The sequence below is a fragment of the Pseudorca crassidens genome, chromosome 8 (assembly GCF_039906515.1).
Source record: "Pseudorca crassidens isolate mPseCra1 chromosome 8, mPseCra1.hap1, whole genome shotgun sequence".
Taxonomy (NCBI): Eukaryota; Metazoa; Chordata; class Mammalia; order Artiodactyla; family Delphinidae; genus Pseudorca; species Pseudorca crassidens.
The window spans coordinates 79,545,174-79,559,714 of record NC_090303.1 but is presented as its reverse complement, the minus strand read 5'-3'; the positions used below and the strand labels follow the sequence as shown (position 1 = coordinate 79,559,714).

The window sequence follows — 14,541 nt, the reverse complement described above, 5'->3', positions numbered from 1 at the left end:
TAAAAAATAATGTGAAGTGAAATGGGAAGTATACATAAAACACTTCTGCTGCATAACGAAGTACAATGATTGTCTGGAGAACTGAGTTGCAAGCTGAACTATCTGCTTTTTCATAGAACGCCATTTTTACTTGAGAGAGCAACTTGACAAATTATAGTTACTCAGATGTTTGGCAGACATTTTCTCAAATGTGAGTGAAGTGAGCTTGTCACTTTAAGGAAAACAACTGACAGTTTTGTTGTGCCAGTGATAAATTCAAGCTTCCAGGTGAAAATTAGAATTTTGTAAAACGTTATCTGCCAAAGTAAACGATAGTGTTCCAGTACTTAATGACTTTTTTGATGAAATTATTGACAAATGTAATTTGTTGGATACTATATAATAAAATAAAATGTGTCAACTTTTGGACAATCTACATTACCCAATGAACCAGTGTTTTCCAAATGACCAATGAGTGACATTATGAAATCATGCATCAGTAAAAGATCCATTCAAAGTTCAAGACAGACTAACGGATTTTTTAAAATCACAGAGTAAGAAAAATTTACTGATGTGTTTATAGATTTCACATTGCAACTAACCTTAAAGAAACTACCACTCATTGAGTTTTGGTTTAATATCAAAGAAGAATATCCATAATTATGTGAAAGGCTATTAAAATACTCCTTCCTTTTTCAACCACATATCTATATGAGGTTGGATTTTCTTTATCTGTTTCAAACTAAACAATGTATTGCAACAAACTGAAGTAGAAGCAGATATGAGAATGCAGAAGCACGTGAATTCTACTAAGCCAGACATTAAAGAGATTTGTATAGTGTAAAATAGTACAACTCTTCCCACTCAACTTTTTCTTTTGGAAATAGTGTTTTTTTCATAAACATATATAACATGTTATATAATAGGTTATTATTAAAAGAATTAATAGTCATTTCTAAATTTCCTTAGTTTTATCTTTCTAATATTAGAAATACTAATAAATATAACCCACATAACCAAGAGAACTTTGGGGTCCTTACTAAGTTTTAAGAGGGTAAATAGGCCCTGAGAACAAGTGTGTTAATCACTGTTACAGACCAGGGTAATAGTAAATAATTAATAAAGACATATCTTCATTTTCCCCACTTAATATCATTTGACTATCCCTTATAATTTTCTCTGATAAAAACTCTATTTCAATTTAATTTCAGTTTACTTTTCTATTTCAGTTTAATTTTCTTGAGCATTATTGTTGAAATGGTCTAGCTTTTTGTTTTGTTTTTTTAATAGGAGTAGAATTCTCATCTCTTGAGACGTTGGTTGAATTCCTGGTCAATCAATGCAATGCTCTCTTTACAGTGTCCTAGTATAGTGCTTAATATAGACTAGGCACTCAATAAGTGTTACTGACTGGCAGAACATGTGTTAAACAACAAAGTCAATAAAAGTGCAAAACAACTGTGAAAGCTAGAGGGAAAAAACTCCATTTACTGCTTTATCCATTTATGAACATAATTAGTAGATTTTAATCCATTCCCACAAAAAGCGCAGTTTGTGTCTCTATCACCATTTAAAACACAAACAAGTTCTTGCAGGTTAAGTACCTCCTTCTCTAGGAGACCATAATTATCATCACATATATTGTACATCTTGAATTAAGGCAAGACTTTTCTCATGAAATTTTAGGCTCAAAGGTCACAGTATGCTTTTACCTTTCTTTACTCCCTGTACTTTACAACAAACTCATTTCCGTTACCTTCTCCAAATTTCTTAAAAAATGGAAATTGAAAAATGGAACGGTAATCAATCATTGATGAATGCTGACAGATTGAATAGGAACAGAAGGAAAGTAGCTTCGTATTGTGGGCTCAAACCATCTTATAAAGATTATGAAATCCTTAAGATTTTAATAAAACACCTTAACGTATTTGGGAGTTCTTTTAGGCTGGCTGTTTCAAGGCAAACAATTTAGAAACACAAATTATAAGCTATGTAAAAATCAATAAATAAATGCATTGAACCATTTACTAGTTTATCTACAATTTATTTCTATAGTTCTACAGTTAAAAATGAGCTACATAATAAAACAATTACAATAACAATAAAATACTTGGCATTTACTGAGAATTTACTCTATACCAGACAATCTTTTAGTACTTGAATACATTATTTTATTTAATCTTCACAACAAACCTTTGACTGTATCTTGTGTGGGTATCAGTGTGGATTACTCATTTTTCTGGTCAATTTGTGCTGATCATCTGCATATATTTTTACCCTTTATCTGTAAAAGGTGGGGTCACAGAATGATTCTTTCTAGGATTCAAATTCTAACTTGAGAGGCGAAAAAGAAAAAGCTGAGCAAAGTAAGGAGAGGGATTTAAATAAGGTTACCAGGAGGATTATTGCCTCATAAGATATAAATACTCATCTTAAAGTTTCAAAAAATTGGTTTTTATCTTACTTTTGCAAATGCATACCATTTTATTAGCTGGGCTTGTGAGTTGACATTTTTCTCATACATATTTGCAAAACTAGTCCTTCCCTTTGACCTGAAAAAGATTCCTCTGTCTGTTTTTATGTAATTTTAGCTATAACTACAAAAAATAATAGACTCCCAAAACACTTAAGGGATATTTTGTGAATATTTTTCTCTATGACCACAAGAGCATATATTACCATAACTTCTTATTTTGCTCGTGTTTGTTTCATATACGTCCCCTCAGCGACTAAATTCTACTGTTTTTATCTACTCAGAATAGTGCATAGCCTAGAGTGGGTGCCCCCAAAAATGTCTGTTCAATGAAAGAATGATTTCATCTGTGACTTGAAAGAGTTAATACCTTGCTTTCCGGTCAAATGCACAAATCAATTCTCAACGAGCAAACAGACCACCTATAGCTATTCAGGTCACACACCTGTTTCCTTAAATATCATTGCCAAAACACATTTTATATTCTATTTTATTATTGTGCATCCAACTTTCCCTAGCATTAGAGGTGTTTCATTAAAAAGCAGTATAACTTCAATTTGTTTTTATGCTCACCTTGACGAAAATAAAAATGAATCACTGAATAAATTCAAGTGTATTTTATGTATTTTTGAAATGGTACAGACCAATCATAGTCTTATGTTGGGCATCATTTACTCAATTATCCCAGAGCATCAACTGAAGTTATAATTACCTGAAAAGGTAATATTTAAGGTAGAAATTTGGCAAGAACATTAGTATAAGCACAAAGTTGAAAATGTTAATTAATAATTATTAGGGCACAGTTAATGTTTAATGATCGGGTTTTCCTTTCACATCCCTTTTCTTCAAACTATCTCTTTTTGGAGAAGAGGAAGGGAGGGTTCCTCAGAGACACATCATTGGCCCTTTTCTCAGTCTGAAACATGCTTTATGGACCTCATTATCCATATCTGTCTGTAGCTTCAACTGCCACCAATATGCTGATGATTCCTTTATCCAGATGTGAGTTAACAGGTTTGCATTTCCAAATGGGTCTAGGAGCACTCTGATAAGCTCCTCATAACTTGATGTTTCTCTATAGCTACATGTCCTCTAGAAGTTCATATTTCTTCTATTCCCAGTCAAGTTACCCTATCCTGGGAATCATATTCTACCCTTGACCCTCTTCTTCAGCTCCTCATATATGTTCTATTAATTCCTTTGTCCACCTCTTAAGCTCTCTTCCCCCACTCCCACCCCTTGTCCTCATCTTAAATTCAAGCCCTCATTGTTTCTCTCCCAGATTTCCTTAGTAATCTCATTGGTATCTTGCATCTGGTTTCACTGCCCTTACATTGCTCCAGATTGACTCTTCAGAGTTATAGGTCACCTTATGTTGTACCTTACTTAAACCTTTATGTGTATACCCATTTTCTTCAGGACATAGTTTAAATTCCAAAGCATGGCGTACAAGGCCATGGACACCTGCCCACTGTCCTTCTGCTCAAGGCTGAATTTGACTCTGTTCTCTAGCCTCATCTTCCCCATCTTCACATGTAGCCTTTATTTTGGGCATGCCAAGTTTACTTGCAGTTCTCCAAATGTGGCAAACAATTTCATACCTTTGCAAATGTGGTTCCTCTGGTCTATAGTGCCCTCACCCAAACAGCTTTGAATCATTCTTCAAAACATATGTCAAGCATCCTGGAAGCCTTCTCTTACTCTATCTTGAATAAGCTACTTTTTCTCTGTATAACCATTATCTCCCAGGTTATTAGACCGATCATCAGATTGCAATACCAATATTTATTTTCTGGGTTTTTTTAGTGTTTTTCTCATCTGTCATTCTTTAAACTGTAATCTTCTAAAGGTCAGAGACTGTATCTTGTTCTTCTAAATATACCCTGCATAATGTTAACAATGTTAGTTTCTTAACCAATGTATGTTTAACTAATGAAATCCTTAAACATTCTCTTTGTTGTTTTGGATATTTCTTTAATTTATGCCCCTTAACCATTTTCATCTTTATAGAGAAAACACTGTATGTATTATTCTACAAATTATTAGATGTTTTCCAGTGGGATTTCCAAGGCTTGGAGAATCTCTGATAACCATTTTTTAATAGGAAGAGAATAATAAGCTATCACATCAAGCAATTTTAACTAATTAATAAAGGAAGCTGAAAAGATACCTTTCCTTGGCAAGAAAAGGAAGGGCAATAAAGCTGCTGTATATAAATTATACTTTTATGTGCCTAGGAATTAAATTCTTATTTTAAGTATCAGTTTAATAAACATCATACATTTAATATACTGATTTATAATCAAACAAATTGTAATAGTAAAGCTACTATTTGGAAGTAGAGAGGATTCAGTGTGTTGCGTCCTTGTTCTATTAGTTGTTCCTTCTGTAGGAAAGAGGATTCCCTAAGTCTCAGGTTCCTTATCTGTACAATGGAACTAAAAATAAATGGGATAATGTATGTAAAGGGCTTAGTGCAGTACTGCGTACAAAGCATGTAAATGGTAATCATCATCATTATCATCATCATCACTACCTTTCTCAAAAGTTTACTTTGGTGACATTATTCGACAAGCACGTTTACAAAACTTTGCAAAATGTAGAGTGCTATGTATATAACATTAGATACTATAACTTAAATGAATAAGCTTGTTATTTATGGTTTACCTTGCCAAAAAGTGAAAAATATTGCCTTTAAATACATCAGTTTTTGAGATTTGTGTTCCTTGGCAGTTGGAGATCAGCCAGCAGTCACGCCCTCAGTGAACACCTTTCATCACCGTGGGCACCTGTAAGGATTGATAAATAGGCAAGTTTACCCAGGAGTAAATGCTTCTTTGTCTTTCTACATCTTGGGAGACTATGAGTAAATGCAGAAGGAAAGCCTCGCTCGTGTGTACCTAACTGCGGAAGTGGCTTGAAAAAGCTACAGCTGCTATTTGGCCACGGGGTAGACGAGCTCAGAGCCGGTAGTTTTACCGGCCGGGTGATATTTGCACTGAGCTTCCATCGCCTCCCTGCCAGTCTGGCCACTGCGCACTGCACCTAATGTTGAATGCACTATTTTCCCTATTTCCTCCTTTGTCCGGATTAAGAATACCGGAAAAAACACAGAAAGAAACTCCTAGGTGGTTCTGGCTTTGGGACTGAGAAATCTGCGCAGATAAGACAGGCTTCGGATGCAGCTACGAGACGCCCACTTGAGGCCGGAACCGATAGTGACCAAGTGTGTGCCCCAGGGCGCTGCGGGCTCGTCCAAACGCTAACTGCTGGACACCGGGCGTGTGCTAAAAAATCTGCTGAATAAATGTCTACACTGCACAACCTGTCTTGAGTCAACCGCATCCCAACCCAGAAAATAAAGCTATGTGTGAGCTGAAGCAGAGTGCCATTTCGCAGATATAAAACCGGTCTTACTCATGCATCTACAGGAATAAAGACAGTTTAAAAAGAAAGCCTCATGTATTTTGTTTTTGCTTTTCTTTTCAAGAATGTTCCTCTGACTTTTACAATTTGGACTTCAGCATAGCGTCAAACAGCAACAGAGCTGAGCGAGAGACTTTTTAAAGTCTCTTCTCCACGTTATTTGGCGGTAAACGGCTCTGGCCCCACTTTTCCGTGCTGGGGTTCAACCCTGGGTATCAAATTCGGGCTGGAGACTCACGTTCTGGCTGTTCCGCTCACCCGGGGAGGTGGAGAGGGCCAGCTCTCCTGCCCCACGTCCGCCTGTCCCTCAGGAAGCTTGCGGGAGAAAAGGGGATAGGTGGTGGTGGTGGTGGTGGTGTCACGGCAGTCCAAGCGTCCCGGGTGGGCGCACACAGAGCCACTGCGCTCAACGCTCCGCATCTTTGCAAACTACGCGCCTGACACCCGGGCACTCGGCCAGGGTCGCGGCGGCGCCGGCGGCGCGCGCACGCGCACTCCGCGACCCCGTGCCCGCTCCTCAACCTTCCATTCCACGTGTTGCTTGTTGTAGGCGCCACAGGTTCCCCACCTGCACCCGGGCGCTCGGGCGGCTCCGCCTCGGCCGGCGGACGTTGGAGGACTACGGGGCTGGCGGGGCCCGGGCCAGCCGAGCAGTTCACCAGGCGCTCGGGCTCACCCCCGTCGCTAACTCCGCCTATTTAATCCCGGCGGCTCCTCCACCCCCTCCGCTACCAGTCCTCCTCTCGGCTCCCGCCCGCCTCTTTCGCCCTGGTGGTAGGAAACACTGTTGGGTCTAACTCGACGTGTCCGGAAAGCCTCGGCCAGTTTCCCTTTCGTTCTGCGGCCGCTGCGGCCAGCCGCGCGGCTCCCTCAGACCCGCGGGCGCAGCGGCAGGGGGTGAGGCGCCTGGGGGCCGCGGGCCGAGCGGCGGGGTGCCCCGAGCACTATGCTGGACCCGTCTTCCAGCGAAGAGGAGTCGGACGAGGGGCTGGAAGAGGAGAGCCGCGATGTGCTGGTGGCGGCCGGCGGCTCTCAGCGAGCGCAGCCGGCCCCGGCTCGGGAAGGGCGGCGGGACGCGGCAGGGCGCGCGGGCGGCGGCGGCGGCGGCGGCGCAGCCAGACCCGTGAGCCCGAGCCCCTCGGTGCTCAGCGAGGGGCGAGACGAGCCCGAACGGCTGCTGGACGAGGAGCAGGAGCGGAGGATCCGCCTGCAGCTCTACGTCTTCGTGGTGAGATGCATCGCGTACCCCTTCAACGCCAAGCAGCCCACCGACATGGCCCGGAGGCAGCAGAAGGTGAGTTGCCGGCAGGACCGGGCGTCTCCAGCCCCACTTCTTCCTCCCTGGGCTTTTCTGGGGCGCCTGCCCGTTGTCCTCCTGCAGGACACTGTATTTTTGTTAGTCTTGGAGGGCAAGGGAATCTTTGGAGGGAGGACGGTGCTTTAGCCCGCTTGGTATCAGGTTGCAATGGACACATCTTCTCCCCCGCGGTGGGCAGAAGCTGTCAGCTTGGTCGGGACCGAGACCGACCTGACAGCCCGGCGGTGCGGCCGTTGCACCCGGCCGGCTGAGAACACAGCTCCCATCAACTTTAATTTCGAAGGGTAGTGGTGCATTCCTGTCCGCTTGGCCCTCCTGGAGCTGGGCTTTACCGTGGGTCTGAATGAGTGTGGAATCTGAACACTTCTGATAGCTAGGGAGAAGTCGTTTCTGGGGGAGAAGGTGTAGAAATGTTCCACGAAACAAAGCTAACTGGACAAGTTTTCCTGTATTGCTGTGTAACTAGGACATCAGATCCTCAGGAGGGAAGGTGCGCAGCTTTGGAGAGTTGCTGTGGGTTAGTAATTACCGGTCTCGGCGGGCCTAAGGAAACACGCTCTTGATGAAAAATAAAGGACTGGTTCATAACTACTTCATCACGAAAGCGCTTTTGTCCCCGTCCCCAAAGAGCTAAAGAGTTTCAGGTGAAATACCTGCCAACTTTAGTTTTAAAACAAGACCCCAGGGTCTAATAGTCTGTAGCAGACGAAAGTGATGACTCAAAATTGCCGGAATTGGGTGAATGTTTTCAATAGAAACTAAGAAATCTTGATAGAATGTTGAACCTAGACGATTCACCAGAAATCTGCACTAGCCCCCTTAGTTTGGGACAGGATGTGGAGACCCAGAGAGATTGTATTGTAATTTGTCCAAAGCATACCTAGTTGCATAGATGTTTGTTAGTTTTCTGAACCATTAACTTAAGCATGTGAAGCATTTCTTAGAAATTTGGAGCATTTCTGAATTGACTTGTGAGAAGCTGGTATTTCAGAGTAAATGCAGTCTTCCCATTACCCTCCCACCCCCATTTACCCAACCTCTTAAAACAGGCCTAAACCAAGCAGCTGTTTTGAATTGCTCCCTGGGAGTACTTAGGGGATGATTCGCTACAGTTGGTGGCTAATTACACAGATCCTTCAAATGCCTAACCCTCTAGGTAAGTTAGTCACAGAATGCTAGAGTTGGAAAAGACCTTGGGATCCAGGCAGGCCCTTCATTTTGGAGGAGAGAAGGATTTCTGAGTAACATTTTCTATTCCCTAACCAATTGGTATGATTGAAGCCACCATTTGTGAGGTCAGTTTTGAGTGCCCTGTGGAGTTTTTGTGAGCCTTCCATTTTGTTCCTAGGTGAGTACCACACTGTGTTATCCTTTGATTGCATTGGGTTGTATTACAGTCACCCAGTGCCTCTTAACTCTGTAGGTCAAGAGACTTTCATCTTCAGCAGTCACTCTTAAACTAAGTTTTTGTGTATGTTGTATGTAGTCATATAAGTTTATGAATATCATCCAGTCTCCAGTTTTAATATTCATATTGCATTTAAGTTTATTTTCGGTGTGTTAAAGTATAAAAATAACGTTTGGTGAAACTAAGGCTATTCCTGTCTGGAATATGATCACTGAAGATGCTTTTGCAAAGAGTCGCTTACTGGTAGCTGATTCTTACTGTACATACTTGTTGCGTTTTGTTAATGAAACAAACTCTCGCTTGTTCAAATAGGGCAGATTTCTCTGACACTCTTGTTTAAATAGAATGTTTCTCTAGAAATTATTTGAATAGGCAAACAGGTGCATTCACAATACCACTGAGGAGACCATTGTTATAACCTCCTTCAGGCATCACCAAAAATAATTCCAAACTGCAAAAACGACGCAAAACATTGCGTATGTTCTGTACAAAAATACTTAAGACTGCTTGGAAATTTCTATTTTCTAAATATTGAGAGCATTAAATGCTGTGAGATGAAGTTTTGTGACTTATTCTTATATTTTAAGGGGGAGGCCCCCAAACAACTTAAGTGTTTCCCTTATTCAAACTTATTCAAAAGGCTCCCCACTTTTTTTTTTTTTTTAACAAGTTGCTTGTTAAAGGGAGCTGGAGCAATTCTTGGCAGTCGGGTTTCCTCCCAGGACAAAATGAAATGGGAATTTAACTGTATTCCTCCGGATTTGATGCACAAGCCAATAATTAATGACAAAAACTTTGTTCTTGAAGTATACAGTTGGGTTATATAAAAGAAGTAACAGGATAATTGCAAAATCACTAATCCATTGTGTGTGTGTATATATATATATATATATATTTTTTTTTTTTTTTTGCGGTATGCGGGCCTCTCACTGTTGTGGCCTCTCTCGTTGCGGAGCACAGGCTCCAGACGCGCAGGTTCAGCGGCCATGGCTCACGGACCTAGCCGCTCCGTGGCATGTGGGATTTTCCCGGACCTGGGCACGAACCCATGTCCCCTGCATCGGCAGGCGGACTCCCAACCACTGCGCCACCAGGGAAGCCCCCATTGTATATTTTTATTCTGTATCTTCAAGTAGTCAGACATCTAGTAAAAGGATTTAATAGCTTAAATTGTTGTAATTGAAATGCATATTGCTGCTTACTCACTTCTAACTTCAAGAATTTAGAAACTCAGAAATTGAGATTTGAAAGGGTCCTCATCTTATAAATGAAGAAAATTAATCACAGGAAGATAAAAGCCTTATCCTGGCAGTCAAAGCTGTCTCACTAGTAGGGTTGGTGGGTTTCTGTGAACCAGCTGAGCTGCACTGTTTTTTGTTTTCCCACTTGGCTAAGATGGCCCACAAAGCTAGTAGGAGGTTGTATCCACGAGCTGAAAAAGCTTAATAGCGTTAAGCTCAGTTGACTAAAACATGTCTGTCTTTGCTTTTGGCTGGAAAATTTCAGCTTAGAAGAATAATGGTGGTTAGCTTATGCCAGTCTGATAACTTGAGGCGTTACAGAAAACTCTGGGAGGAGTGTAGACCAGGCACTGACAATGCCTTGTACCGGGTGGTCACACCACCTAAACGGTTCACACATGCTACCAATGTGGAGTAACAAACAGCCAATGGCAAAAATGACTTCAGCTGTGAATAATGCTTAAGCCTCTGATGCTTATTTACGTTGATTACCTTTGCGCCATCAGCTAACAGTGATAATGATGAACCTTGGATGATTCTAGGTCATTGGTTAAAGGTGGGATCAGCGTTGAAACTAGGAAACAACAATGATGCAGTTAAAGCTAATCAGTTATTGCTTAATAAAGGCAATTTGTCGAACCTTTGGAAAACATTGAGACGCTGAAGGAAAAATAAAGTCCATGGTGGTTAGAAGGTAGGGAGAATCTGAGAAACATAATGACTACCATAGAAGAGGTTAAGTATGTTCCATAGATGTGGTTTACAGATTGCAGGTCTCAGTTTATAACGATTTCAGGTGTGCATGACTTAAAGTGCTCACAGTTTTGGTTGGCTAGTCGATAGGTTTCTAGTCAGTAGCTGCTTTGTTTATTATTTGTTTTATTAAATTAAGTAAGTCAGATGTTGAAGCCAACTACCTTAAACTAGAAATAATGAAGAGGGAATCAAAAAGACTAAAATGGTATCTAATAACTTAACATGTGATTCATCTGCCCTTGTTCTTTGCATTTTTATGTGTCACTGTAATCTCACTAAACTGCCTTAAACCTGCTTATATAATCACTCCCACCACTTTGCATAATTTTCCACACTAAGTTTGAGAAATGTATACAAATAATGTGAAATTGCAGACGGTGGGGAAGTAATCTCCTTTGGTAGAACCGATCAGGAAGAGAGCACTGTGGGGAAATAGCATTGGGGGAAATAATACACAGTGGGTTCTGCACTTGGCACGTCTGAGTGTTTATACTGCAGTAAAGTGGCCACTTTTATCCCTCTTTGGAAATGGCAGTACTTTCTGTAGCTTAAAAAAAAATGTTCTTACTGCTTAGGTGATCCCCAGGCTCAAAAAAGACAATTTTATGAAAAAATGAGCTAGATTTACAAAGGCCAGGAATCACTTACCTTATGCTAGGGGTCATTGTTCCTTAGTGCTATGTTGTGCCATCTTTGGGGCCTAAGATACGACTGTAGCCTGATGTATTCTCAGCGTAGTGCATGATGTATAAGAACCTAGTTAAATGCTTGTTGGATAGAAAGTGTCAGATTTAGTCCCTGTCTCGAGGAATTAGGGAGGTATAGGGTGGAGGCAAGAATATAAAGGCAAAGAGTCAACCTCTCTTCTGTGGAAATTAACGTTCCTAAACATGTTTTGAGACCACCAGGCCTCACCCCACCCTCTGTAAAGAAAGCCATAAAAAGGGTAATACCTGTTGGTATAGAACTAATGACTTCGAAGAGAAGACTGTCCCAATGCCACAACCAAATCCGAGAGACAAGCAGTGTAGAAGCCCCACAGCATGCCTTGCTCTCTTGCTTGCAGGTGTCCAGGAGATGTGGTGATAGTCTAAAAAGCCCACCCTCTCAGGGAGTTAGGATAATTCATGCTTTGCTCCTTGCGCTTTGGTACTTTATGGTGCAGAAGGGATGGGTTATGTTGTTGGCTGCTTTTAATATGGAGTACATTGTCCTGTGGGGAGTGAGTTGGAAACCACACATTAGAGTGAAACCTCAGACTGGACTTTATCTCAGAGAAAAAAATGCTGCTTGTTTCAATTGATTCATCTATCCCTCCGCAGGGTGTCTTGAGACCGCGGCACTTAATTTGGTGGAATGAGTTGTGCTAATGAGAACTGAAATGGATTAAGCGATATTGGAGTTCGCTTCTTTCAAAAATGAAATCAGCTGTAATTTTGGTTTACGTTTACTGCTTATAAAGTGAAGTAAAATATTGTTATGCTGTGTGTTCCCTCTATTAAATGGAAGCAGTTCCCTTCATTTCTACACTCACAAGATAAATGGCATAGTTTGTAAAGTCATGAAAGACCTTCAAAACAAAATTAAGAAACCCAATTGTCAGGCTGTTAAGTATGGGAATTCTGAATGGAAAATTCTACCAGTTATTGTTTTCTAGTGAGGCAGGCCTCTTTTGAGTTATTGTGCTACTTTTTATGCATTTCAGATTAGACCTTTCTTTGGCAAAGAGGGTGGGTTGCATAGTCATGTGTTATTGCCATTTCAGTTTTTAGGCCAGGAAAAAAACTAATGATTGTAAATAGAATAGCATTGGAACAAATGATATTGTTCCAAAGCTTTAAGAGTATTCAAGAAGCTAATCATGGAACTGTCCCAAATCTGTAACATGTCACCTTAGGACCAGTGTTTAAGTTACCTAAGGATTTTGATATCATTTCCTTTTTTTAAAGAAAAAAAAAGAAGAAAAAAAATCCCCTGGGATTCTTATCCTTAGCTGCACATTAGAATCACCTGGAGAGCTTTTAAAAATCAGAGTGGAGTCAGAAAGAGAAAAACAAATATCGTGTATTAACGCATATATGTGGAACCTAGAAAAATGGTACAGATGAACCAGTTTGCAGGGCAGAAATAGAGACACCGTTATAGAGAACAAACGTACGGACACCAAGGGGGGAAAGCGGGGTGGTGGTGGTGGTGGGATGAATTGGGAGATTGGGATTGACGTATATACACTAATATGTATAAAATGGTTAATAAGAACCTGCTGTATAAAAAATAAATCAAAATTCAAAAATTCAAAAAAAAAATCCCATTATCCAGGTTGTACCCCAGACTAATTAAACCAATCTCTGGGTTAGAGTCGTAAAGCTTCCCAGGTGATACCAGTGTACGATCAGACTTGATAATCCCTGTTTTAAAGGGAAGCTACAGGAAAATGACTTAGTTTATGGCTTATTTTCACCTAGGCAAGGTGAAAGTATAATATTTGCAATAATGAGTGAGATTACTGAGTAATTAAACCCGTTTTACATATTGAGGAAAAGGTAATGGGGTGCTCTAGGCAAGGAACAAAAAACATCTAAATATTTTAGACTCTATTGAACCAATACAGTGGGAGGACAGTGCGTATTTAGACTTTTAAAAGGTCTTTAATTTGCTGATATGCTGGAGGCTATTGAACTACATTATCAATTGTGTAATTTATTCATTACAAAACCACAGATAGATCACAGTGTTTGCAACGGGAAATATAGGAGGGTAAGCCTGAGCGTTTACCATTACAAAATGAACTGGAAAGGAGAATCTAGTGAAATCTCCAAGTTGGAGTTGACCCTGAGCAATGTCTAACTGAAGAGTGAATTTCACAGTGGTCTGGTCTTACAAGATCATTAGCAGGTGGAATGTTTTTTCCAGTGTGTGCAGTAGGAATGCATACGGGTTTTTCAAAAAGTAAACCTTAGAAGTCATTCTCTAGTAACTGTTTTAAGTGAAGTAATTAAAAACTAAGGACTTATCTAAGAGTGTCTTTATTTTTGTGCTATTTCCAAAACTCTAATGTTAGGTTAGACAGTAAGGAAAGCCCCTGTTTTCCTCAGATTGCACAATGGGTTAAGTCCTTTGTTTGTATTTGGGAGCCTTCTGCTTTGTAGAGCATCCTTGATGCTTTGCTTTGCTTCTTGAAATTTTATCACATTGCTTTGTAAACTTTATGGTTTGAATATTTTCATTTTATAACTTTCGAGTTAGGAATGAATTTTTGTGATGAAAATGTTACTGGGACAAAGGGTATGAATAATTAAAAGGCTATCCTTCTCAGTCTGATAGCTGAGGTGGTATTTAATTTGCTCATTTCTGATTGCTTGGGAGGATGAATGTATATGATCTAATATCCTATTCCTACTTCTCTATTGAGATTTAGGTGTCACTTATTAATGTGTCCCCGTCCTCGGTATGTTGAAGGTAGCATTCCTTTGTGGAGGGTGTTTCTATAGTCTGCCTTTCTGCCTTTCGTTTCGTTTTTTAGATAGAATTCAGTTGATCTTAAAAACTTATTTCTAATTTATATTCTTGGCTAATAAGTTTCCCATCTTGAATTAAAATTTGAATCAAGGAATTGACTTTTTTTCCCCCAAATAGCTAAGCAATTCTTGAAGCCTAACTTTTGATTAAGCTCTACTTCAATTACTAAGGTGTTAGACCAAATCATTTATATTCTTTCCTTCATTAATTCATTGATCAAATATTTATTGAGCCCCTAGTATGTGAGTTTAACTACAAAATGTTCTGAGACTAGAGAATAAAACAAGCAGAAAATTTCTCATGGGATAATGTTCAGTGATGTATAGACTATTTGTATGTATTTCGCTTTATATCTGTTTCTAGGCTACCTATTCTAATTCATTAATCTACTACTTTTTCCTACTGCTAATACCATAATTAT

General features: G+C 40.1%; 1 protein-coding gene across 23 annotated transcripts in view; it reads left to right on the top strand.

The window, feature by feature from the left end:
* Nucleotides 1-6,624: 6,624 nt before the first annotated feature.
* The window catches only part of CADPS2 (calcium dependent secretion activator 2), a 483,200-nt gene continuing 475,283 nt past the window's right edge, over nt 6,625-14,541 (top strand). For 5 of the 23 annotated variants that reach the window (XM_067746872.1, XM_067746873.1, XM_067746871.1 and 2 more), the window contains exon 1: nt 6,638-7,172. In XM_067746872.1, the coding sequence (XP_067602973.1) occupies nt 6,825-7,172 (348 nt within the window). In that variant the 5' untranslated portion in view covers nt 6,638-6,824. Of the gene's footprint in view, nt 7,173-14,541 lie in introns of all 23 variants that reach the window. The other 18 variants (XM_067746874.1, XM_067746852.1, XM_067746851.1 and 15 more) reach the window with 11 other exon arrangements.